Source organism: Natator depressus, chromosome 2 (assembly GCF_965152275.1).
Source record: "Natator depressus isolate rNatDep1 chromosome 2, rNatDep2.hap1, whole genome shotgun sequence".
In the NCBI taxonomy this organism is placed as follows: domain Eukaryota; kingdom Metazoa; phylum Chordata; order Testudines; family Cheloniidae; genus Natator; species Natator depressus.
The window spans coordinates 163,873,475-163,892,487 of NC_134235.1; the positions used below are offsets into that span (position 1 = coordinate 163,873,475).

Below are 19,013 nucleotides of genomic sequence, written 5' to 3' on the forward strand. Positions count from 1 at the left end.
TACATTCTACAATACAGCATGAGGAAAATTACCAGTCTGGGATAGCTTTTCAGTTTAAACAACTTACAAGGACTCACATATAAAGTAAATGGAATGTGATTTACTCCAAAAACTGTAGCACGTAACATAAAAGGGACATGAAGGTTGTGACATATTACTGTGACATTGAAAGCTTTACACTTGACCCCTGCTAAAGTCCACATTATCTTTAAAATTAAGCTTTTCACTCTGAAGGCCTATAAAGGAGCAATTTCATTCTACCTGACTGATTTTTTTTTATTTTTATTTATTTATTTATTTATTTGCTATATATTCACAGCCAATCACTGCGTTCTGGCTGAGTGACCTGGTTATCCAGTTTGCCCTGAATATAACTCTGAAAAAAGGCTATTTGCAACTAGGCCCATCATCTACAGAGCACCCTGCTCACTTACATTCATAATTCTCAGTCTTTGGCAGTATGTTGAAGTAAATTAATGATTTACATGTTTGCTACTATGTACTATTATTATTACCAAACAGGAAAGCTTTTTAAGTTCAGTTCTTTTGTGGCTATTTATTACTTATCATTTATTTGTATTGCAATAGTATCTAGGAGCTTTACTCCTGGACCAGGACCCCATCGTCCTAGGTGCTGTCCAAACACAGAACAAAAAAAAGCCCCAAAGAGCTTAAAATCTAAGTGTACTCTTTGGGTTTTCTCTCCTCTGTTTGACTTTGCCCTCCATTGATTTTCTTCTTATCTGTCTGACCACTCCTTTAGCTCCTCCTATTTCCTTCCTCAGCTCTCTGTTCTTGTCCCTCAAGATGCTGTCCTTGATTCCCACTCTCTTCCCTCTGCACCCCATAGCTGGGAAACCTCAGACACTCCCAAACTATCCAAAATACAAATGTGCAAATATAGTATTATCTTCCATGCACTGCCCCACATCGTGTATTGACAGAACTTCTAACAAGGATAAATTATTATCTGTCTTGTGTGAGTGCATGGGGGGCTGGCAAGAGCACAAGAAGTCTCCCCACCTTCTCCCCTGACTTTTTTAGACAGATCAAAATAGCAGCCCCTGTGAGAAGCAACAGCTAGGTCCTTGCTATCTCTGGGGAGCAAAAACACCCTGAAAAATGTAAGGAGCGGTCAGAAGGAGCTCTGCCCCGCCCTCACACAGCACACTGGGGGAAGCAATCTAGCCCACAGTAATTAAATTCCTGCAACTCCTAGCTACTAGACAATAATGACCCTTCTTATGGGAAAAGACATATTAGTCAGAAATACTGATAAATTGGTGCATCTTACCGGAAACTGTGGTGTTTCTGAGATGTGTAACTGCTGTTTTTGCACCTTGAGCCAACATTACAGAAGAGACTCTGAACAAAAGGATAAAGGCCCCGACTTGGCAAATCCCGGGCTTCTAAATAACCTAAAAAGCAACAGCAGACAAAATTACATCAGTGAGACTAAGGCTATAAAGCTTTAGTAGTAATACTGCTCCCTCACCCCTAAAACTCGTTGGAAAAATTACATTGCAACACAGAACCTTTTGTGAAGACAGGCTCATTTCACTGGTGTTGTGGAGGAAACCTTTGCCGGATTTCCTGCCAGCTCATCTGCTCATGTCCTTGGCAGTCTAGCCTTCCAAGGCATATGGCTCCAGGGCAGCCCACCATGCAGACTGCCCCAGGGCTAGGGACCCCAGGTGTTTGAGGGTCCACGGCTGTGGGGAAGCCAGTAGTGTGGACTACCCCAAAAATGGGAACCCAGGGCTTTCAAGGGCCATGGCCTTGGAGCAGCCCGCCAAGTGGCCTGCCTTGGAACCAGAACTCCATTTCCTTTCTCAGAATTTTTTTTTTTAAATGGTGGGTTTGTTCCTAATTGGAACAAAACCAAATTTTGAAATATCAAAATCATCCATGAAATGGAATTCCCTTTCTCCACACAGCTCTACCTACCACAACACTTCGCGAGTAATGCAGCTATCCCAATCTCTTGATAAAACCTTTATACTGCACCACCATGCATTCCATTTATAAATGATTCACTCAGCACTGAAACGTAGGCACGTCTGGGGTTCAGTATGACAACAGTTTAACAGCACAGAGCAACACTGTACAACAGTGTTATACAAACTTTTGAAAGCTGAGCTCCCCTTTAGGAAAATGAAACCAGTCACTCTTCTGCAACCTCACTGTGTGTTTGTTTTTGGCCTACCCAAAATGACTGGCTATTTAGAGTAGACTGTGCAAGTCTTCCTAATAAAATATGTCCTCGCCTTTCCTCCATGATTTAATGAGCAGTGAAATAATTAACAATGTTGACATTTAATGTATCATCACTGGCATTTGAGCTACCACTCATTGAAATGAATGGGGCAGTTTGCACTTCAGAGCTATTGTTTCGGACTTTCTGCAAACTCAGGCAGACACTGGTGCACTAGTTACACTTTGGTTACACATATTTTGAAGGGTTTCAGAGTAGCAGCTGTGTTAGTCTGTATTCGCAAAAAGAAAAGGAGTACTTGTGGCACCTTAGAGACTAACCAATTTATTTGAGCATAAGCTTTCTGCATCCGATGAAGTGAGCTGTAGCTCAAGAAAGCTTATGCTCAAATAAATTGGTTAGTCTCTAAGGTGCCACAAGTACTCCTTATATTTTGAAGGGTGTTTTTTCTTTGTTTGTTTTTCAATAAAGCCAAGACTCTAGTGAATAACTGAGAAACCTGTCCATTCCTCCATTGTAAGCCCCCAGTGAGAGCCACAGCTATGTAGGAACCTTTGGGCAGGAAATGGAGACTATTTCATGCAATTGAATTGCTGGAGAAATAGCTACAATGAGTTACCCAAGTTGAATTAGGCCTGGACATAACATTCCTATTGAATGTTCACAACAGAAGTGGAAGAACTGGAGAAACGGTGTATTCAGGTATTCCATATTACCTAAAAAACCCAAGCTAGTTTTGTTGGAACTGAAATATCATTATTTTTGAGACATATATCACTAGAAATTGCACTACGAGTTAAACAACATAGAGATGTCCTTGCATAGCGCCCCAGAAAGAGTATTAGCCTGCTTCATAAAAACATACGGCCTAGTTCTAGTTCTGTATGACCAACACCATTTTGAAAACAACCCATCTTAAATAAGTTTGACAGTTTCTAAATTTTACTCAGACCGTAATATTGGCCCTGATCCTGCAAGCTTATCCAAAGTAGCTTGCAGAATTGGGACCACACTCTGGACCACACTCTGTAGACAACAGAACAAAATTCTGCCCTCAGCTACGCTAGTGAAAATTCAGTTACTCTGTTAAATTCAGTGGGGCATTACCATTGATTTCCAAAAGTGTAACTGACAGCAAAATTTGGTCCACAAAGATCTCTTCCCAAAAGAAATAGTTGTGTTCTCTTTTATACATACAAACATATCAGTTCTCACAAGCAAAGCAGAGAAGATGTAGGATCAAGAAGACCTTTCCATTCATGGTCATTATAAGATCCCGAGGCACTTTTCACAAAATTGTCTCAGCAACATGCCAACTTGTGTAATTATGTTCAGTTTTCTTAAATGCCCCCATAGTTTGGAGAAGATATTCTTCACTTCCTATCTCCTTATTAATAGAACTGAGTGCTAGGTTCTTTAGAGACATGTAGGAACTGATCCTTGTATATACACTGCCACACACTGAAATCCTTCAGGGTTAATGTCATTCTGTGAATGTACGTATTCAAATTATAAATGCAACGATCAAAGTTAAAACTGATTGAACATGCACCATGGGTCTCAGTCATCTCCCAAGAATGAATCATTACTAACAGTATCAGTTTCTATCTGGAGAATTGTGACAACAAAGTTACTGGTAAAAGTCACTATTCCAACTGATAGGACTATGTTCCATTCAACAGAATGATGAATTAGACAGAGAGAGTGGGAGTTATACTGACACTAGATAAACACCAAGAGTCCAGACACGTCACGATGCAGCATTTGCAGTACTGTTTCAGACACCAGTCTTAATTAACACCACTAAATCTAAAGGTTTGTTATGTAGCTCATAGCTGTGTGGGTTTAATTTCTAAGCACGCATAAAGAAAGAGATCCATGGTTTCTGGTCTCATAAGCCTTTTACAAGGAAATAGGTTTTACATGTCAGTCTTAAATACAGGATCACTTAAGCTCCCATACAATGGTGTGACTGATTTTCATTGTTTCTTTTGTTGTATCTTCTATGCCAGGGATCGGCAACCTTTGGCACGTGACCCATCAGGGAAATCTGCTGATGGGCCGGGCCAGTTTGTTTACGTGCGGCATCCGCAGGTTTGGCCGATCGCAACTCCCACCACTGAGGTTCGCCGTTCCAGGCCAATAGGAGCTGCAGGAAGTGGCAAAGGTTGCTGATCCCTGTTCTATTTCTTGTTTTAAATGACATTGCATTACATCATTCTTCTAGGAAGTTGAGAATGTGTGGTTTGAACCCAAGATGCCATTTCCAGACAGGTTATAAAATACAGACCATGCCCGAATCCTATAGAACTGCAGCAACTAAATAAAACATAGCATAGTAACATCTACCACACTGTTTTAGGTAAGATAATGCTTGGAAAGGGTGAAGCAGAAAGAACTATAGATTGCAGGGGGACTCAATATTATAATGTTATAGGACACAAAAGACAAAACCAATTTAGGGCCTGATCTAAATCCCAATGAAGTCAATGGGCTTTGATTCAGGCCCTCAGGTTTAACCTGCTGATATTTCCTTATTATGAAGCCCTCTTTAGAATATAGTCCACAGGTGTGCAAAACATGAAGGTTAAACATGAAACATACAGTTTTCCTTGTGTTTTGAAGGTTGTTGGATGCGAATTGCAGCCAGAATAAGGAACAGTATGCATGGCCAGAGTACTTCAGAGAGAGACAGCACCTGAAAAGTAAACCCAAAACGATAATATCAGCAATGTAGAAATTGAACTGCATCATACAAATATATACTATTACACGGACAAGCAAATGAATATACCAGTATAAATGCCATAAAAAAGAAACTATTAAACCAGATCCTGTTTTGTCTGAAACTTACTTCTAAGTAGAAACACATCTATTTTTAAGGAGCAAAGAACACTGATTTCAAAGCATGAGAGTAAAGGCCATTGTCTTGTTATTTACAGTATTTTCATGAATCTTTTCTTCTACATCTATATAAAATAACTAATCGAATGAAACAGGCACGCTGTTCTCCAAAATCTAGAAAACTAGTTTAGGACAAAGTGAAAGCAAGTCATCTTCATGCCTCAGTTGCTCCAGCTGCAAAATCGGGATGATATCAGCCAGCCAGCTTTGTAAAGAGTAGTAGGATCCTCATATGCAAGCTTTTCAGTAACAAAGCAGTATTTCAGAAGCAGTTAAATAGGGCAGAGTCACAAAAATGTTAAACCAGAAAAATAAAAGAATTACAGAACATGAAAGCCTGACAAGATCATTACATTGAACCTGTAGATTTCTGTGGCTACTAACTCTAGTAGCTTAAATGCTAGATACAGTACTTACATCATCTGTCCATATCAGGGAAGATATTCCAAAAGATAAAATTGTTACAAAGACAACCTAATAAAAGAAAGAGTGGGTGGTCTTTGATTCCTGTGGAGCAAGTCTAGATTCTGGCAATAATAGTGTTCTGAAAGCGAATCCAGCCATTCCTACACTAAAATAAGCCTAGCCACACCGGAAACAAGATTGATCTACAATGACAGGAGAAAAAGAAGTGCTTTAGGACACCTCTGACTGCCATCATCCTCTTTCATGCTATACTGTCGGGCATACAAATATAGATCAGAAGTACACTTTCTCTGATAAACCCCCAAATATGTAAGTTATACAGCTGGTCAAAGGGGGAGTGGGTTACATTTTTGTTTTCAAATTTTCTCCTTCTTTGAGATTTTAAAATTTTAAAAATGTCAACCAACTCTAATAAATAATCTACTAAGCTAAGATTGAAGACACTGAACAGTGAGATATTGTAAACCTAAGCAGCTCACCTGCTTATTTTAAGATTTAAAATACTCATAGACGCTGATTAACTCAAAGTATATACAGTTTCATCTACTACAAAGTCTTTAACCAACAGCGATTGAAAATCAAAATATTAAGTTTTTAATTTATATACTCTACTCAGCACACAAGAGGTCCCAAACAGCTTTGTGGAAATAAATGAGATAGGGGATCACTGAATTGTGTTAGAGATCTCTCCTCAGTAATATCTACTGGACAACTATGGAACACCTGAGATCCTTAGCTATGACAATAGGCAGAGCTGGTATTACTGCCTATATTTAAGGTTGTCTGACATTTTCTATTAAAATATGCTATTTTCAGTTGCTTATAACTTTGCAAAACTTTAACTGCTTGGTCTGAGATTTCCTATGTTGGGTGTCTGTTTCAGGCTGAATTATTCTGGAAAGTTTCAGCGAAAGCAGTTGAGCCACTTCTAAGAACAATGTTCTTTTGCCCATGTTAAAAAATTCCTTTTCTTTCAGAGGTGATAGCTCTCCCATGTTTTGGAGCAGGAACCTGAAATTTGGCAGGGGGATGGTCTTTGTATCAGGAATGTGCCTTTTGCCACCCCTGTGAAAATCCACCTACATTTGGCTAAGTTATAAGACTTTCAAAAATCGCAGTTCTCAAATGCTCCATCCAGATTTGTTAGAGTTTGGCAGGTAAATGCTCCTCCAAAGATTCCACCTGCACTGGGCATGTTCCAGCCAAGGGGTATAAGGGTTGAACAGAAGTTTCCCTGCAATTGTTGTCCAGCTGCTAGAAGCCACACTGCGGCTGGTCACCGGAACTGAGAGGAGGGAGAGTATGCTTCCTGTGCTCTCCATGGTGCCCATGCTGGAGCCCAGGCAGCAGGGAGAAGGAAGCCTCCTGACTCAAATGCAAAATGGAGAACTACTAAACCTAGTGCAGATGGCAAAGGGTGTAGATTGGGGCAAGGAGCCTGGGGTATGTGGAGGCTGTGATTGGAGACTGGTAGGATGGAGAAGAGAAACTGAGACTTGTAGCCAGAATGGGGATGTGGGAGAGACTGTCTGCACAGGAGGACTGGGAGCAAGGGAGGAAAATGGGGGACTGGAAGCCAGCTGGGAGAGGGACAACTGAGACTGGAGGGGAGTCTGGGACTGAATGGGCACCCTGTGCACTGAGTAAGTCAAGGCTCATGTGGAAAAAATAGTACAAGAACATGTAATTAGAGACTGAGTCATAATGCACATGCAATCTTAATTCTGGCATTTCCTAATTTTTGAGTGTTTGACTTTGCAACCTTAATGTTTTTTTAATATAGCTATTTGTATGCAATAAAATTACATAGTACAAAATTATAAACAGGGCATAGGTTTCAGAGTGGTAGCCGTGTTAGTCTGTATCAGCAAAAACAATGAGGAGTCTTTGTGGCACTGGCTTTGGTATGGTAACATAAGAGACAGATGACTACATCTGATACAAACTGGAATATCAGGGGTAGCATGATGTATTTGCTAGTGGAATGCCTCATGACAAAAACTCTCTGGAAATCAATATCAATCAGAATTAACCCAGTATTGCATAATATTTGTTTTTACTTTGTGTCATTTGTTTGTGCTGTTGTTAGTCCGCCAATGAGCTTGGATGTTCATGATACAGTGATTATGAAAAGTGATTGTTTTTTAAAGACCACTTGACTGGCCAACAAGTTTATCTTGTATGTGGGAAACAGATATCCTGGACGTGACCCACAGAAGTAATGCCCTGAAGTGAAATTCCTCCAGTTGAACAAGCTCCATTTGTATGAGTAATGCAATGAGCCAGATGCAATGAGCAAGATTGTCCCTTCTGTGAGCTTCTCACACATATGCGGAGACTTAGAACTGTATGTGTGTTTAAGCTTGCAGTGTTTTTACCTGCTCATTCTGTCTAAGCAGAGGGTTTATCCATCTCCCTCTATTATCCACCTTTCAACCACCTGTGGAACTGGCAGACTCAGGATTTGTCTACACTGAAAACACTACAGAGGCACAGCTGTGCTGCTGTAGTGCTTCAATGTCAGGACTGGCCTTACCATGAGGTGAACTGAGGCAGCCGCCTCAGGTGCCAGATTGTTGGGGGGTGCCACTAGGACCCAGAGTGTAGAAAATTTTGTCTGCTGCTGGTGCATATGTATTCTCTCTGCTCTAGATGCACGGAGATGGTGGAGTGCTGTGCTGGAGAAAGGAGGGCACAAGGGACATAACAGGCAGGCAGGAGAAAAGGTGAGAGGGAATAATAGAAAGCAGCAGGAGCTGCAGGGAGAGAGAGGAGGAGGATCCTCTTATGTACCTCTCTAGCACCCCCAGGAGCCTGGACTGATTAACACCAGCTTCTCAGGGAGCTTTCTGTTTCCTGCTGCTTCCCTGAACCCACTTGAGGAGAACAGGCAGTCAACTGAAGTAGTAGGAGCTAGTTAGGCCCTTAAGATGGTGATATCTTCCTTCACTCAGGCCCTGCTACCAGCCTGCTTATTTGTCCCCTTCAGCTGAGTGCTGAGAGCCACTATAGCTGGCACAGAACAGCAGTCATGAGTGAATGAAGAAAACGCCCCCCTGGGACAGCATTCAGAAGAAAGAAAGAAAGAAAGAAAGAAAGAAAGAAAGAAAGAAAGAAAGAAAGAAAGAAAGAAAGAAAGAAAGAAAGAAAGAAAAAGGAAGCTTTTCTATCTAAGCAGAAAGGAGCTCTCACAAATAGACACAAATATTTATGGTGAGCCTTCCGGCCCCAGTGAGGATGAGAATGGTGAGGAGATGCCTGATTATCCAGTTAATCAGAGTGCAGGTGACGTGGCAGCTACTGCAGCATCCATATCTCCATCTCAAATGGATGTAACCATGCACATTCCTGAAGAAAAGTGTAGATCAGAGAAGAGTGTGGTGGAGGTGCAAGAAACAGCTGCTGCTGAGTTTAGTTCCTTAAATCTAGATGATCCAGGACTGTGGACCCACTTGAGCAGTAGCCTGAGGGTCTTCCTTGTACTGTATGGGCCACAGCAAGTGAAAAACTTTATGTTCCCCAAAGACAATGAAAATAGAAGTTTCCATCCAAGACATTACTGGTGTGAAATCCCCAATGGTGACAAAGTGGAGAGGCCATGGCTTATGTACTCAAAACCCCAGAATGCTGCATACTGTTTTTGTTGCAAACCCTTCAAGTCTAATGTTCCAGCCACATTGGGTTCTACAGGAACAAAGGACTGGAAAAATCTAGCTAGAAATCTGGCATGCCATGAGAAGGCAGCAAATCACCAGAGATCATTCCATAGGTGGAAAGTGAATGGACTATTTTCTTCTAATGTGTTTCTTTAAAGGACACATCCAGAGGTGTCCCCATCACACATAAAATTAGGATGTTAATAGGATGGCTTGATGGTTAAGGCACTGGACTGGGAGTCAGGAGATTTGGGATTGGTTCCCATCTCTGCCATAGGATTCCTATATGACTTTGGACAAGTTTCTTTCTCTGTCACAGTTTGTCATCTGTAAAATGGGATAATGCTACTTCCTATCTCCCACCCATTTTTTGTCCATTTAGATTGTAAAGTCTTTGAGGCAGGGACTAGCTCTTACTATATGTATGCACCGCACTTAGTATGATGGGGCTCCAATGTTGGATGGCTCTACTATATTAAAAATCACTGTTCATTGTGGACTTCCAAAATACCTGTACACTCATCTATTATTTCTTCTTTTTTTAGCTATTCATGTAATTCATAATTACAATAATTAAAAATAATACTTGGCATTTACATCGTGTTTTTAGCCATACATCCCAAAGAGGTTTCCCAAAGGGGGTATTCATTATTATTAGCCCCATTTTATAGGTGGGAAAACCAGGGCACAACTAGGATTAAGCAGCTTGACCAAGATCACACCGGGAGTCTGTGGGAGAGCCAGGAAAATAATTCAAGTCCCTAACTCCTAGTCCAGTTTCCCTATCCTCTGGCTCACCCTGATCCATCTTTAGACAATCAGCTCCTAGGTGCAGTGACTCTCTGTCTTCTTGTCTTGTCACAATTTGTGCTACATATGTACATAAATAATTAAAAAGCCCATTGGGTTTGGTAGCTATAAAGTCAACTGCACCAAATTGAACTCATGGCAGTGAGCCCTGTGCACCAGAGTCTCAGCCCAGTTAGGCATCCTTTGTGTTGTTCCAGTGACATACATCAGGCAAAAAATCGGTATAAAGGAATACCTAGATAGTATGGAGCTGCTGTAGCCAATTCCAGGGAACTCTATCTTTCAGCCCCCACCATAGGATGCATGGTGTTTAACATTACAACTTGGAGCAGTCCTGAGACTCGAAGTTATGCCTGAGGACCAGGCTAGCCCTCAGAAGCCACTGGATTTGGGAGGTGTGAAAGTGGTTAAAACTAATCTTCATGCCCACTTGTACCCAAGTTGCATTAAGCCCATAAGGGCCAGTCCCAAGGATCTGGTTCTGTGTGTACATTTCATTATATGGAGTGAAATCCTGGCCCATAGAAGTCAACTGGAATTTTGCCATTGACTTCAATGGGGCCAGGATTCCACCCACAAGGATGAAAATTCAAGTGGAAACCACAGGGGATTAAATGCTTTGGTGAGAAATATGTGTTTGCATTAGAGGGCACAATGGATAGAATTAAGATCTTATCATCATCATAAAGGCCACTGTGAAGGGAAGGAACAAATGTGATTGAAACCCATTGGGGGAGAACATAAGTGACCTTAAAAATCACAATATTCTATTACTAAAACTGAGGTATAGCATATCATTAATACTGTGAGCCGCCCTTGTCCTTTATAGTAATGGTTTTAAGGAAATTATACAGAGCAATTCTATTCCTTTGCAACAATAGAAAGCCATGAATTATATTATGTTAAATTGTCCTTTGACAAAAACAAGGAAGAACCACATTTCCCAGCAATTCCAAATGCTGTTAATTCTTAAATGCCACACTTAGGGAGGCTTTTAATCCCAAAGTTTAACATTAGTTTACCCAGATAGATAAAAAAGGTGCAAAATACTGGTGCTCCCTTCCTCCAATCATCTTTTTATTAGCGTATACCACGTATTGAAAATGTGCTGTATTAAATGCCACAGTAATCCATTTAGGATAGCTGAGAAGTGGCAGGGCTTTCTTAGCTGGAGGCTCTTAACCTCTGGAATTCGTTCTTTCTGGTAGCCCATCAAAACCTAGCTCTCAATTCCTTTGTGGTGCGATACATCGCCTGATCCAAAGCCCATGGAAGTTAATGGGGGCCAAGACAGCTCATTTATTTCATTTAATTAACTGATTTTGGCTATTTCTTAGTCTTTCATATTGGCAATAATATTTTACAAATATTTCTTATTCTTTGCAATTAAAGTCCTCTCTGTCAAAGTAATGGGTACTACTAAAATTACTAAAATATATAAAAAGCTGAGCTTTTGCGGGGACGGGGGAAAAATCCTGGCCCTCCTGACATCAATAGTAAAACTCCCATTGAACATAAGAACCACCATCCTGGGTCAGACCAAAGGTCCATCTAGCCCAGTATCCTGTCTTCCAACAGTGGCCAATGCCAGGTGCCCCAGAGGGAATGAACAGAGCAGGTAATCATCAAGTGATCCATCCCGTCACCCATTCCCAGCCTCTTGTAAACAGAGGCTAGGGACACTGACATTGACTTCAGTAGCCCTCAGGATTTCCACCCAGGGTTCCTGAACAAGCTGGCATCACTTGCAACTCCTTTCCAAACCAAACCAAATTTTAAGCTGATGTATTTTGGTGAGACTTGCTGTCTTTAGATTTTCAAAATATTTAAAGTTTCCTAATGGGGAGCCACCATATGTATTTTGAATACATCCAGGCTAAAATACAGGGCTGCACAAACCCATTTTTGAGCTGTATTCTATTACAAGACTCTTCAGCAAACATGGCTTATGACGGGGAAAATGAGAGTCTCGGCTCACTGAAGTCTAGGCTCAACGGGATTCAGTGATTCACATATTTTGAACCAAATTCTGTCCCTATTTGTGGGTGTGGCATGCCCTACACATGCAGAAATTGCCACAGTCTCAGGCCTGGTCTACACCTAAAACTTAGGTCAATTTAGGTGAACATTGCTCAGCGGTGAGAAGAAATCACACTGACCTAAGCCCCTAAAATCATACAGACCTAAGCCCCTATGTAGACACCGCTTGGTCAATGGGCCTATCTACTGCCTCTCAAGGGAGGGAGATTTACATTGATACAAAATTCCTTACATTCCTGTAGCAAGTGTCTATACTATAGCACAGAGGTGGGCAAACTATGGCCCACGGGCCACATCCGGCCCGCGGGACCATCTTGCCCTGCCCTTGAGCTCCTGGCCGGGGAGGCTATCCCCGGCCCCTTCCCTGCTGTCCCCCCTCCCCTGCAGCCACGCCACCACACCACCAGCGCTCTGGGTGGTGGAGCTGTGCACTCCTGCCAGGCAGTGCAGCTGTGTGTCTAGCTCTGGCCAGGAAGCGCAGCTGCCAGACATGCTGCTCTGAGCAGCACGGTAAGGGGGCCAGGGCCGGGGGGTTTGGATAAGGGGCAAGGAGTCCCGGGGGGCAGTCAGGGGACAGGGGGGAGGTTGGATGAGGTGGAGGTTTGGGACGAGGGGGGCGGTCAGGGGACACGGTGGGTTGGATAAGCGTGGGTGTCCCAGGGGGCCTGTCAGGGGGCGGGGGTGTGGATAGGGGTCGGGGCAGTCAGGGGACTAGGAGCAGGGGAGCTGGATAGGGGGTGGTGTCCCAGGGGGCAGTTAGGGGCCGGGGGTCCCGGGAGGGGGTGTTTAGGGGACAAGGAGCAGGGGGGGTTAGATGGGTCAGGGGTTCTGAGGGGGGTGGGAAGTGGGAGGGGGCAGATAGGGGGCTGGGGCCATCCTGTTTGGGGAGGCACAGCCTTTGCTACCCGGCCCTCCATACAGTTTTGCAACCCCAATGTGGCTCTCGGGCCAAAAAGTTTGCCCACCCCTGCTATAGCACTACAGTGGCATAACTGCAGGGCTGAAGCTATGCTGTAGTAGGGCTTATTGTATCACGGTACCCTTAGTGTATGGGACAGAGAATGCAGAGAGGACAGCAGGAGGACTGCACAACCCCCCCCCCCCATACACTGTGCCGAGCAGTGATCCATGGTAATTCTTTCTGCAGCTCCTGGGGTTCCCTCTCCCAGACCTGTGGGGGAGATGCTGCAGAAGGGTTCACCTCTGTCTTTCCAGGCCAGGTGTCTCGGGAAGGGAAGGAAGGAACAGAGCTGCCCTGAGCTGCTGGGTTCATTCTGCTCCCTCCTCCCACTTCTGCTCCTGTGAGAACAGCTTCCGCTCCTGAGCAGGTATGGGCGTGAAGAGCTCTGCCTGCATCCTGAAGCAGCTCTGAGTGGTTGCTCTGCCCCGGGAAGTTGGGAAAGCTCCAGATCAGAAGGGGTTTTCTCCAGGCAGGGCTGTGATGTGCCCACCTCAGTGACCCCGCTGGAGTGGCAGAAATTTTATTTGTGGTTCTGCGACTCCTTTCGATCTGTCACACTTTAAACGCTGGATTTGAGTGAGGGGATAGGAGGTCATAGGGTTAGTGGATACATGACTTTATCAATCCACTGGCCTAAAACCATATATGGGGAGAGTGCCAAGAGACCAGATTCTATTGAAGCCTATGAGCTGTAATAGCGGCTGCACTGGATCTGTATGTCCCATCCCCCAGAGAGAGAATTCACATACTCATAAACGTGCATGGAGAGCCCCTGCACTAAGTCCTTTGAACCCAAGATAAATAACAAGCAAATGCAAGAGCATGAAAAACAGGGGCAGAAATTTAACAGACCTCTCTTTGACTATAAGCCATAGTAAGAGGGGTCTAAAGAGATTAAATATCCCCAAACCAATTGTTTTTTGCACAGGAAATATGATAGACCCCCTAGTAGAATGCAAAGGACTAGTATTTTAGTGTCTAATTTATACTGAACTCTCAATGAAACGAGATTGTTCATATTTTGTCTGAATGTCTGATTATTTCACAGTATGGCATGGAAGCTGGTAGTCATACGATATATTTGTAGTATTTTTACAACTGCTGTCTGCCAACCCAGGAACTCTACTGGCACTCGAAGACTTAAAAGTAACATGAAACTACTGATAATTCTAAAAAACAATTATTCTAATAATCAGTATGAGTTGGAATGCTAATTTCTTATTTGCATTTTCCTAAGGTTTTCCATTTGAGGATCTCAGATACTATTGTAATGAGTGTGGTATAAGGATCTATATGGAATAGAATTATTACATACATTAATAAACTGACCGTTACAACTCTCCTCTGAGGTAGCTAAGTAAAATATCTACTTTACCTTCTGTGCCTGGATAAACCCTGTTGTGTGTATTTAAATATGTGAAAGACCTGCATGGTACACAACCAAACACTACTCCTGGATTTGATAGTGATCAATGAACGGCATGCAAGGGTTGCTCTTTTTGAGAGTTTCTTTCACATCGTGATTTTATGTCATCAAAATATGGCATGGGGACATGATCATGTTGCATCAAAAAATAATCATGTCACAGCACGTATGGAACAATGATGAAGACAAAGACAAGCAGCTCAGTAGAAAGGATGAATATTAATAATATTATGGAGGAAGACACTACAAGATTTAGGAGATTCTGGACATGAGGGAAAAGAAGAGAAAGAAGTTGAAGATAACACCCAATTACATCTGTTTTTATACTGTGCTCATAACCATGGTATGGAAATATCTGATGTGGTAGTGATGTTGGGAGATGAGAAATCATGAGTGATAAATCCCTTTAGTCAGAGAAGAAAGCTTGGAAAGAAAATTGAGACATTCTGGTTTGGACCTATCTGACAAATCAAGCCATGGTATAATTGTCGTAACTTTAGTGGAGCTATACCCAAAATGAATTTGGCCCATTGAGGACTGCTACCGGATTACCAGATAGCATCTGAAAAGCAAAACTGAAGAAGTCAGCGATATAGAGGTAGTTTTAAGAGTTATCTGCATAAAAATATTAGCTGAAATCACTGAGGTGGATGAAATCACGTGTAGAAAGTGTTTAAGGAAGTGAGATGAGGGGAATGAGCAGAGGGCAGTATACCAAGGAGGGGAAGTTGGTAGGATGAAAAGCTACTGAAGGAGGCAGTGGTTAAAGTCGGGAGACCCAGAACAGAGTCACAAAATTTGGGGAAGAGAGCAAGTTGAGGAAGAAATTATCCATAAGGTTGAAAGTTCCTTCACATAAAAAAAAAAAAATCTGTTGAAATCCCAAGATTTTTAAGGGGACTGCTGATTGCTGATCAGATTTACATTAAAATTTTCTGATGAAAACCAGTATGTTGACTTAATTATCAGCCTAATCCTATTTAAAACAGCCAGCATGCATCATTGTGAATCCCCGAATCAGCACTGACAAGGGAAACAATGACAAACCATCAACTAAAGTGACACTATTTTTTAATACACAATTCTAACATCAGCGGAAGAGTCCTTCTTCTACCACCTTTGAAAAATGACAACCGCATGTTAGTCATGGTGGGCAAAGAAGAGCCTTTCCTCTCTTCAACTGAGCATTATTTTGATTTTCTCTATCTTTTCAAGATAACGGCCAGCTTTCTCTGCTTGTTTTAGTTTAATCAGATGAACCAGAGCTTATTGAGAGGAAAAGGAGGAAAAATATTTCTAGCTAATATTTGCACTCTGCTGCCCGATATCTTGTTTTAAACCCTTTGTAGGCTACATTCTGATCTCAGTTACAACAGTGTTCTCTCACTGAAACTGAAGGACAAGTGATTTTCATCCCAGGAGTGTCACAAGCACCAGTACTACCCAATGATCCAACGTGGCTTCTCTGTGTCTCCTCAAAAGCATCTAAGCGCTTTCCTTTAGAATTTGCACACTGGAAAGTGTTGATTTTTCAGCTCTTTCAGTGTTAAAATGCAAGGTTCTGCTCTACTCTTCTTTTAAATCAGGAGCTCAGAGGCAGAACATGAAGCGTTTGCAGCCAGCTGATCCTTATTATTCTCTAAGGCAAGAGTCGAAAGAACAGACACACTCGCTTCCACAGAAATGCAGGGGAGAAAAAAAATCCCTGTGTTAAGCATTTGCCAAAACTTACCGGTTGTCTCAGCCGGCAGAGCCAGTTCTTCCAGAACAGCGCCTTGAACTGGTGAACAGAACGCCCCATATTGCTGTGTCTTTTTCCCCAGCCACTTAAAGAGTGGGTATTTAAAGACCTTTAACTCTTAGTCACCTGACCAGGGACTAGTTAATTCCAGCACCAGGAAAAGGTGCGAGAGGTGTGTCTGTTTAGGAAGAAAAGATTAGATTATGTTTCTGCCTTTTGTTCTGTATTCACCAAGGAATCTCATCTTTCTACTTGCTGCTCCATGTGATGAACAGCAAGTGGATGCTTTTATATAAATGCCTTCAGGGTGTTTTAGTATGCACTTGCTTTTCCTTTCGAGAAACAGACATAACTGCAAGCCATTACAATAAACAGCATACATTTAACATTAGATATTTAAGTCTCGTTTCCATTTTCATAGCTAGGTTACTTTTCCACCCCAGGCTCTGGCCACAATGGTTTGGTCTCTATTTCCCGGCTTGGGGCTTCAGGCTCTGGCCCCTAGCTCTGGAGCTTTGGCCTCCAACCCTGGTTTCCAGCACCCAGTTCTGGCTACGGGGCTTTGGGCACTGACCCCCAGCTCTGGCCGTGTGTCTCACCCACCCCCAACGCTCCTGGGCTTTGCAGTTATTGCTATTTCAACTGAACAAAGAACGGTTTTGTGTGTGTGTGTGTGTGTGTGCACACGCGTGTGTGTGTGTGTGTGCATGCTGGGGGGAGGGGTGTTATAGGAGAACAGCGAATGAGGGAGGTGTGAGAATAATAGTGTGTAGTTATACTGGGGAGAAAGCCAGAGCAAAGGTGGACAAGCCTGTAGCTAGAGAATATATTCAGATAGATCTTTATTCATTTATTTATTTCTGTGGCTTCTCTTAATTTATTTTTCTGCACAAGCTACTACTTTGTATGTGATGCAGAATATGTAGCTGTAAACATCTAACAGTGGGTTATTCTTTCAAATGAACTTGTTATGACTGAATGTCAAACTTTCACATTCAAACCAGCACAATCTAAGTCATGACCAGAGCTAAATTCACTCTCCTCTGGGCTCGGGGCTATTAGATTTTGTGGGGCCCCTGTATACAAGTCTTTTTCCTAATTTAAAACAAAATGATCACAATTATGGCATTGAGACTATTAACCTGCCAATACAGCAGGGCTCAGGCAGGCTGCCTGCCTGTCTGTCATAGCCCCACGCAGCTCCTGGAAGCGGCCAGCTGCTGGCACATCTCTGTGCACCTCTGGAGGGAGGGGGAACAGTGTGTCTCTGTGCACCGCCCGCGCCCGCAAGCACCACCTCTACAGCTCCTATTGGCTGGTGCTGGGAGTGGGAGCAGCACTCGGAGCTGCCTCCCCCCCACCACCAGGAGCCGCAGCGATGTGCCAGCAGCCAGCCAGCCAATTCCAGGAGCGGCATGGGGCCACGGCACACTGGCAGCCTGCCTGAGCCCTGGCACGCTGGGGCCCCAGGCTGCAGCCCCTAAAGCCCCTGTGTTAATCCGGCCCTGGTCAAAACAAGTTTAAATTTTAAAATAAAATAATTGATTGAGCCCCAGCAGCTCTTTCATTACAAATTAGATACTTCCTAAAACTAGTGTGAAGGACATACATTTACTGGGCCTTTGGGTTTTTTTCAGGAACATGAGAGCAGTTCAGAAAGAGACAACAAAAACTAATCCAAACTAAAAATTTTAGGACATTTTAAACATTTATTTCTTTTCTACACAAAACAAGTATTATATTAGCCATGGACATGGACCCCAGATTTTAAAACACCTGAACTTATTTTTGAGAGAGAAAGAGAGAGTGTGCAAGCGAGCTGTAAAACAATGAAAATAAAGTTTGTCAGTTTGCCATATTTTACATTAATTTTTTTCGTCACATTCACACAAAGAAATTGTATTTGTGCATGTTCGCAGTGCTGTTTGCTCTGTTCATAGAGCCACCACCTTATCCTCCCTCAGTTCCCTCCTCAGAACTTGCTTCTACACAGGGGCATGTGCAGGAATTTAAATTCCACCGCATTTGGAGGGGCACCTTCTGTACCTCTGCTGAGGCCCCGGGACCGAAGGAGCTCGCTCTCCCCGCTTGAGCTTGGGGCTGGAGGAGCTCTCGTGCTCTCCCCACCAGGGACCTGGGGGCTGGAGAGCTCTTGCACTCTCCCCACTGCGGCTCTGGGATCCTCTCGTGCTCTCCCCACAAGGGCCCCTCGGAGCAGAGGAGCAATCATGCTGTCTCTGCCAGGGCCCAGAGATGCTCTGTCAGCTCCTGCCAATTATTGGGGGAGGGGGCATGCAGCTGCTTCCCCTCTTGCACATGCCCCTGCTTCTGTAGTATGCACAAAACTACCATCAGATAACATTTAAGTAGATGACAAGTTGTGATCATTGTTTATGGTTGGCAAAGAATTGCACACACAGCTATCCTATTTGTTGTGATGTTATCCTTCTGTTGTAGTAGCCAGGCAAGGTACTAACAAACTTCAACAGGACTTTAGAAAATAAAGTGGAAACCTCTTTTCCAAGCTGCTGCTGCTGCACTCTCAGTAGCTCTCCCTCAGCCTCTTCAGCTCCTCCCCCTCCTTCCTGTTTCCTGTCCTTTCAGACGCCCAACAGCCAGTGCTCCCAATTCTGATAATTATAAGCAACATCTAAACACCACATTCCCTCCTCTCTTAAGAAACTCTCCCAATTACAAAAAAAGGTTGTTCTAACCACAGGAACAAATAGGAAACAAGGCACTATACTGCTGACAGAAATATTACACTAAAAACACTTTAGATACTACATAACATAGTCTCCAGTCCAGACAGGTGGTCGTCTGGGTCTGACAGG

The 19,013-nt window shown here is 43.1% G+C and overlaps 1 protein-coding gene across 1 annotated transcript in view; it reads right to left on the reverse strand.

Moving 5' to 3' along the window:
• Positions 1-16,245, reverse strand: part of ABCA13 (ATP binding cassette subfamily A member 13) — a 291,776-nt gene extending 275,531 nt beyond the window's left edge. The window contains exons 1-3 of the mRNA XM_074945249.1: positions 16,171-16,245; positions 4,820-4,913; positions 1,295-1,418 (exon numbers count right to left, since the gene is read on the reverse strand). Coding sequence (XP_074801350.1) covers positions 1,295-1,418; positions 4,820-4,913; positions 16,171-16,239 — 287 coding nt within the window. The 5' untranslated portion in view covers positions 16,240-16,245. The remainder of the gene's footprint in view (positions 1-1,294; positions 1,419-4,819; positions 4,914-16,170) is intronic.
• Positions 16,246-19,013: the final 2,768 nt, after the last annotated feature.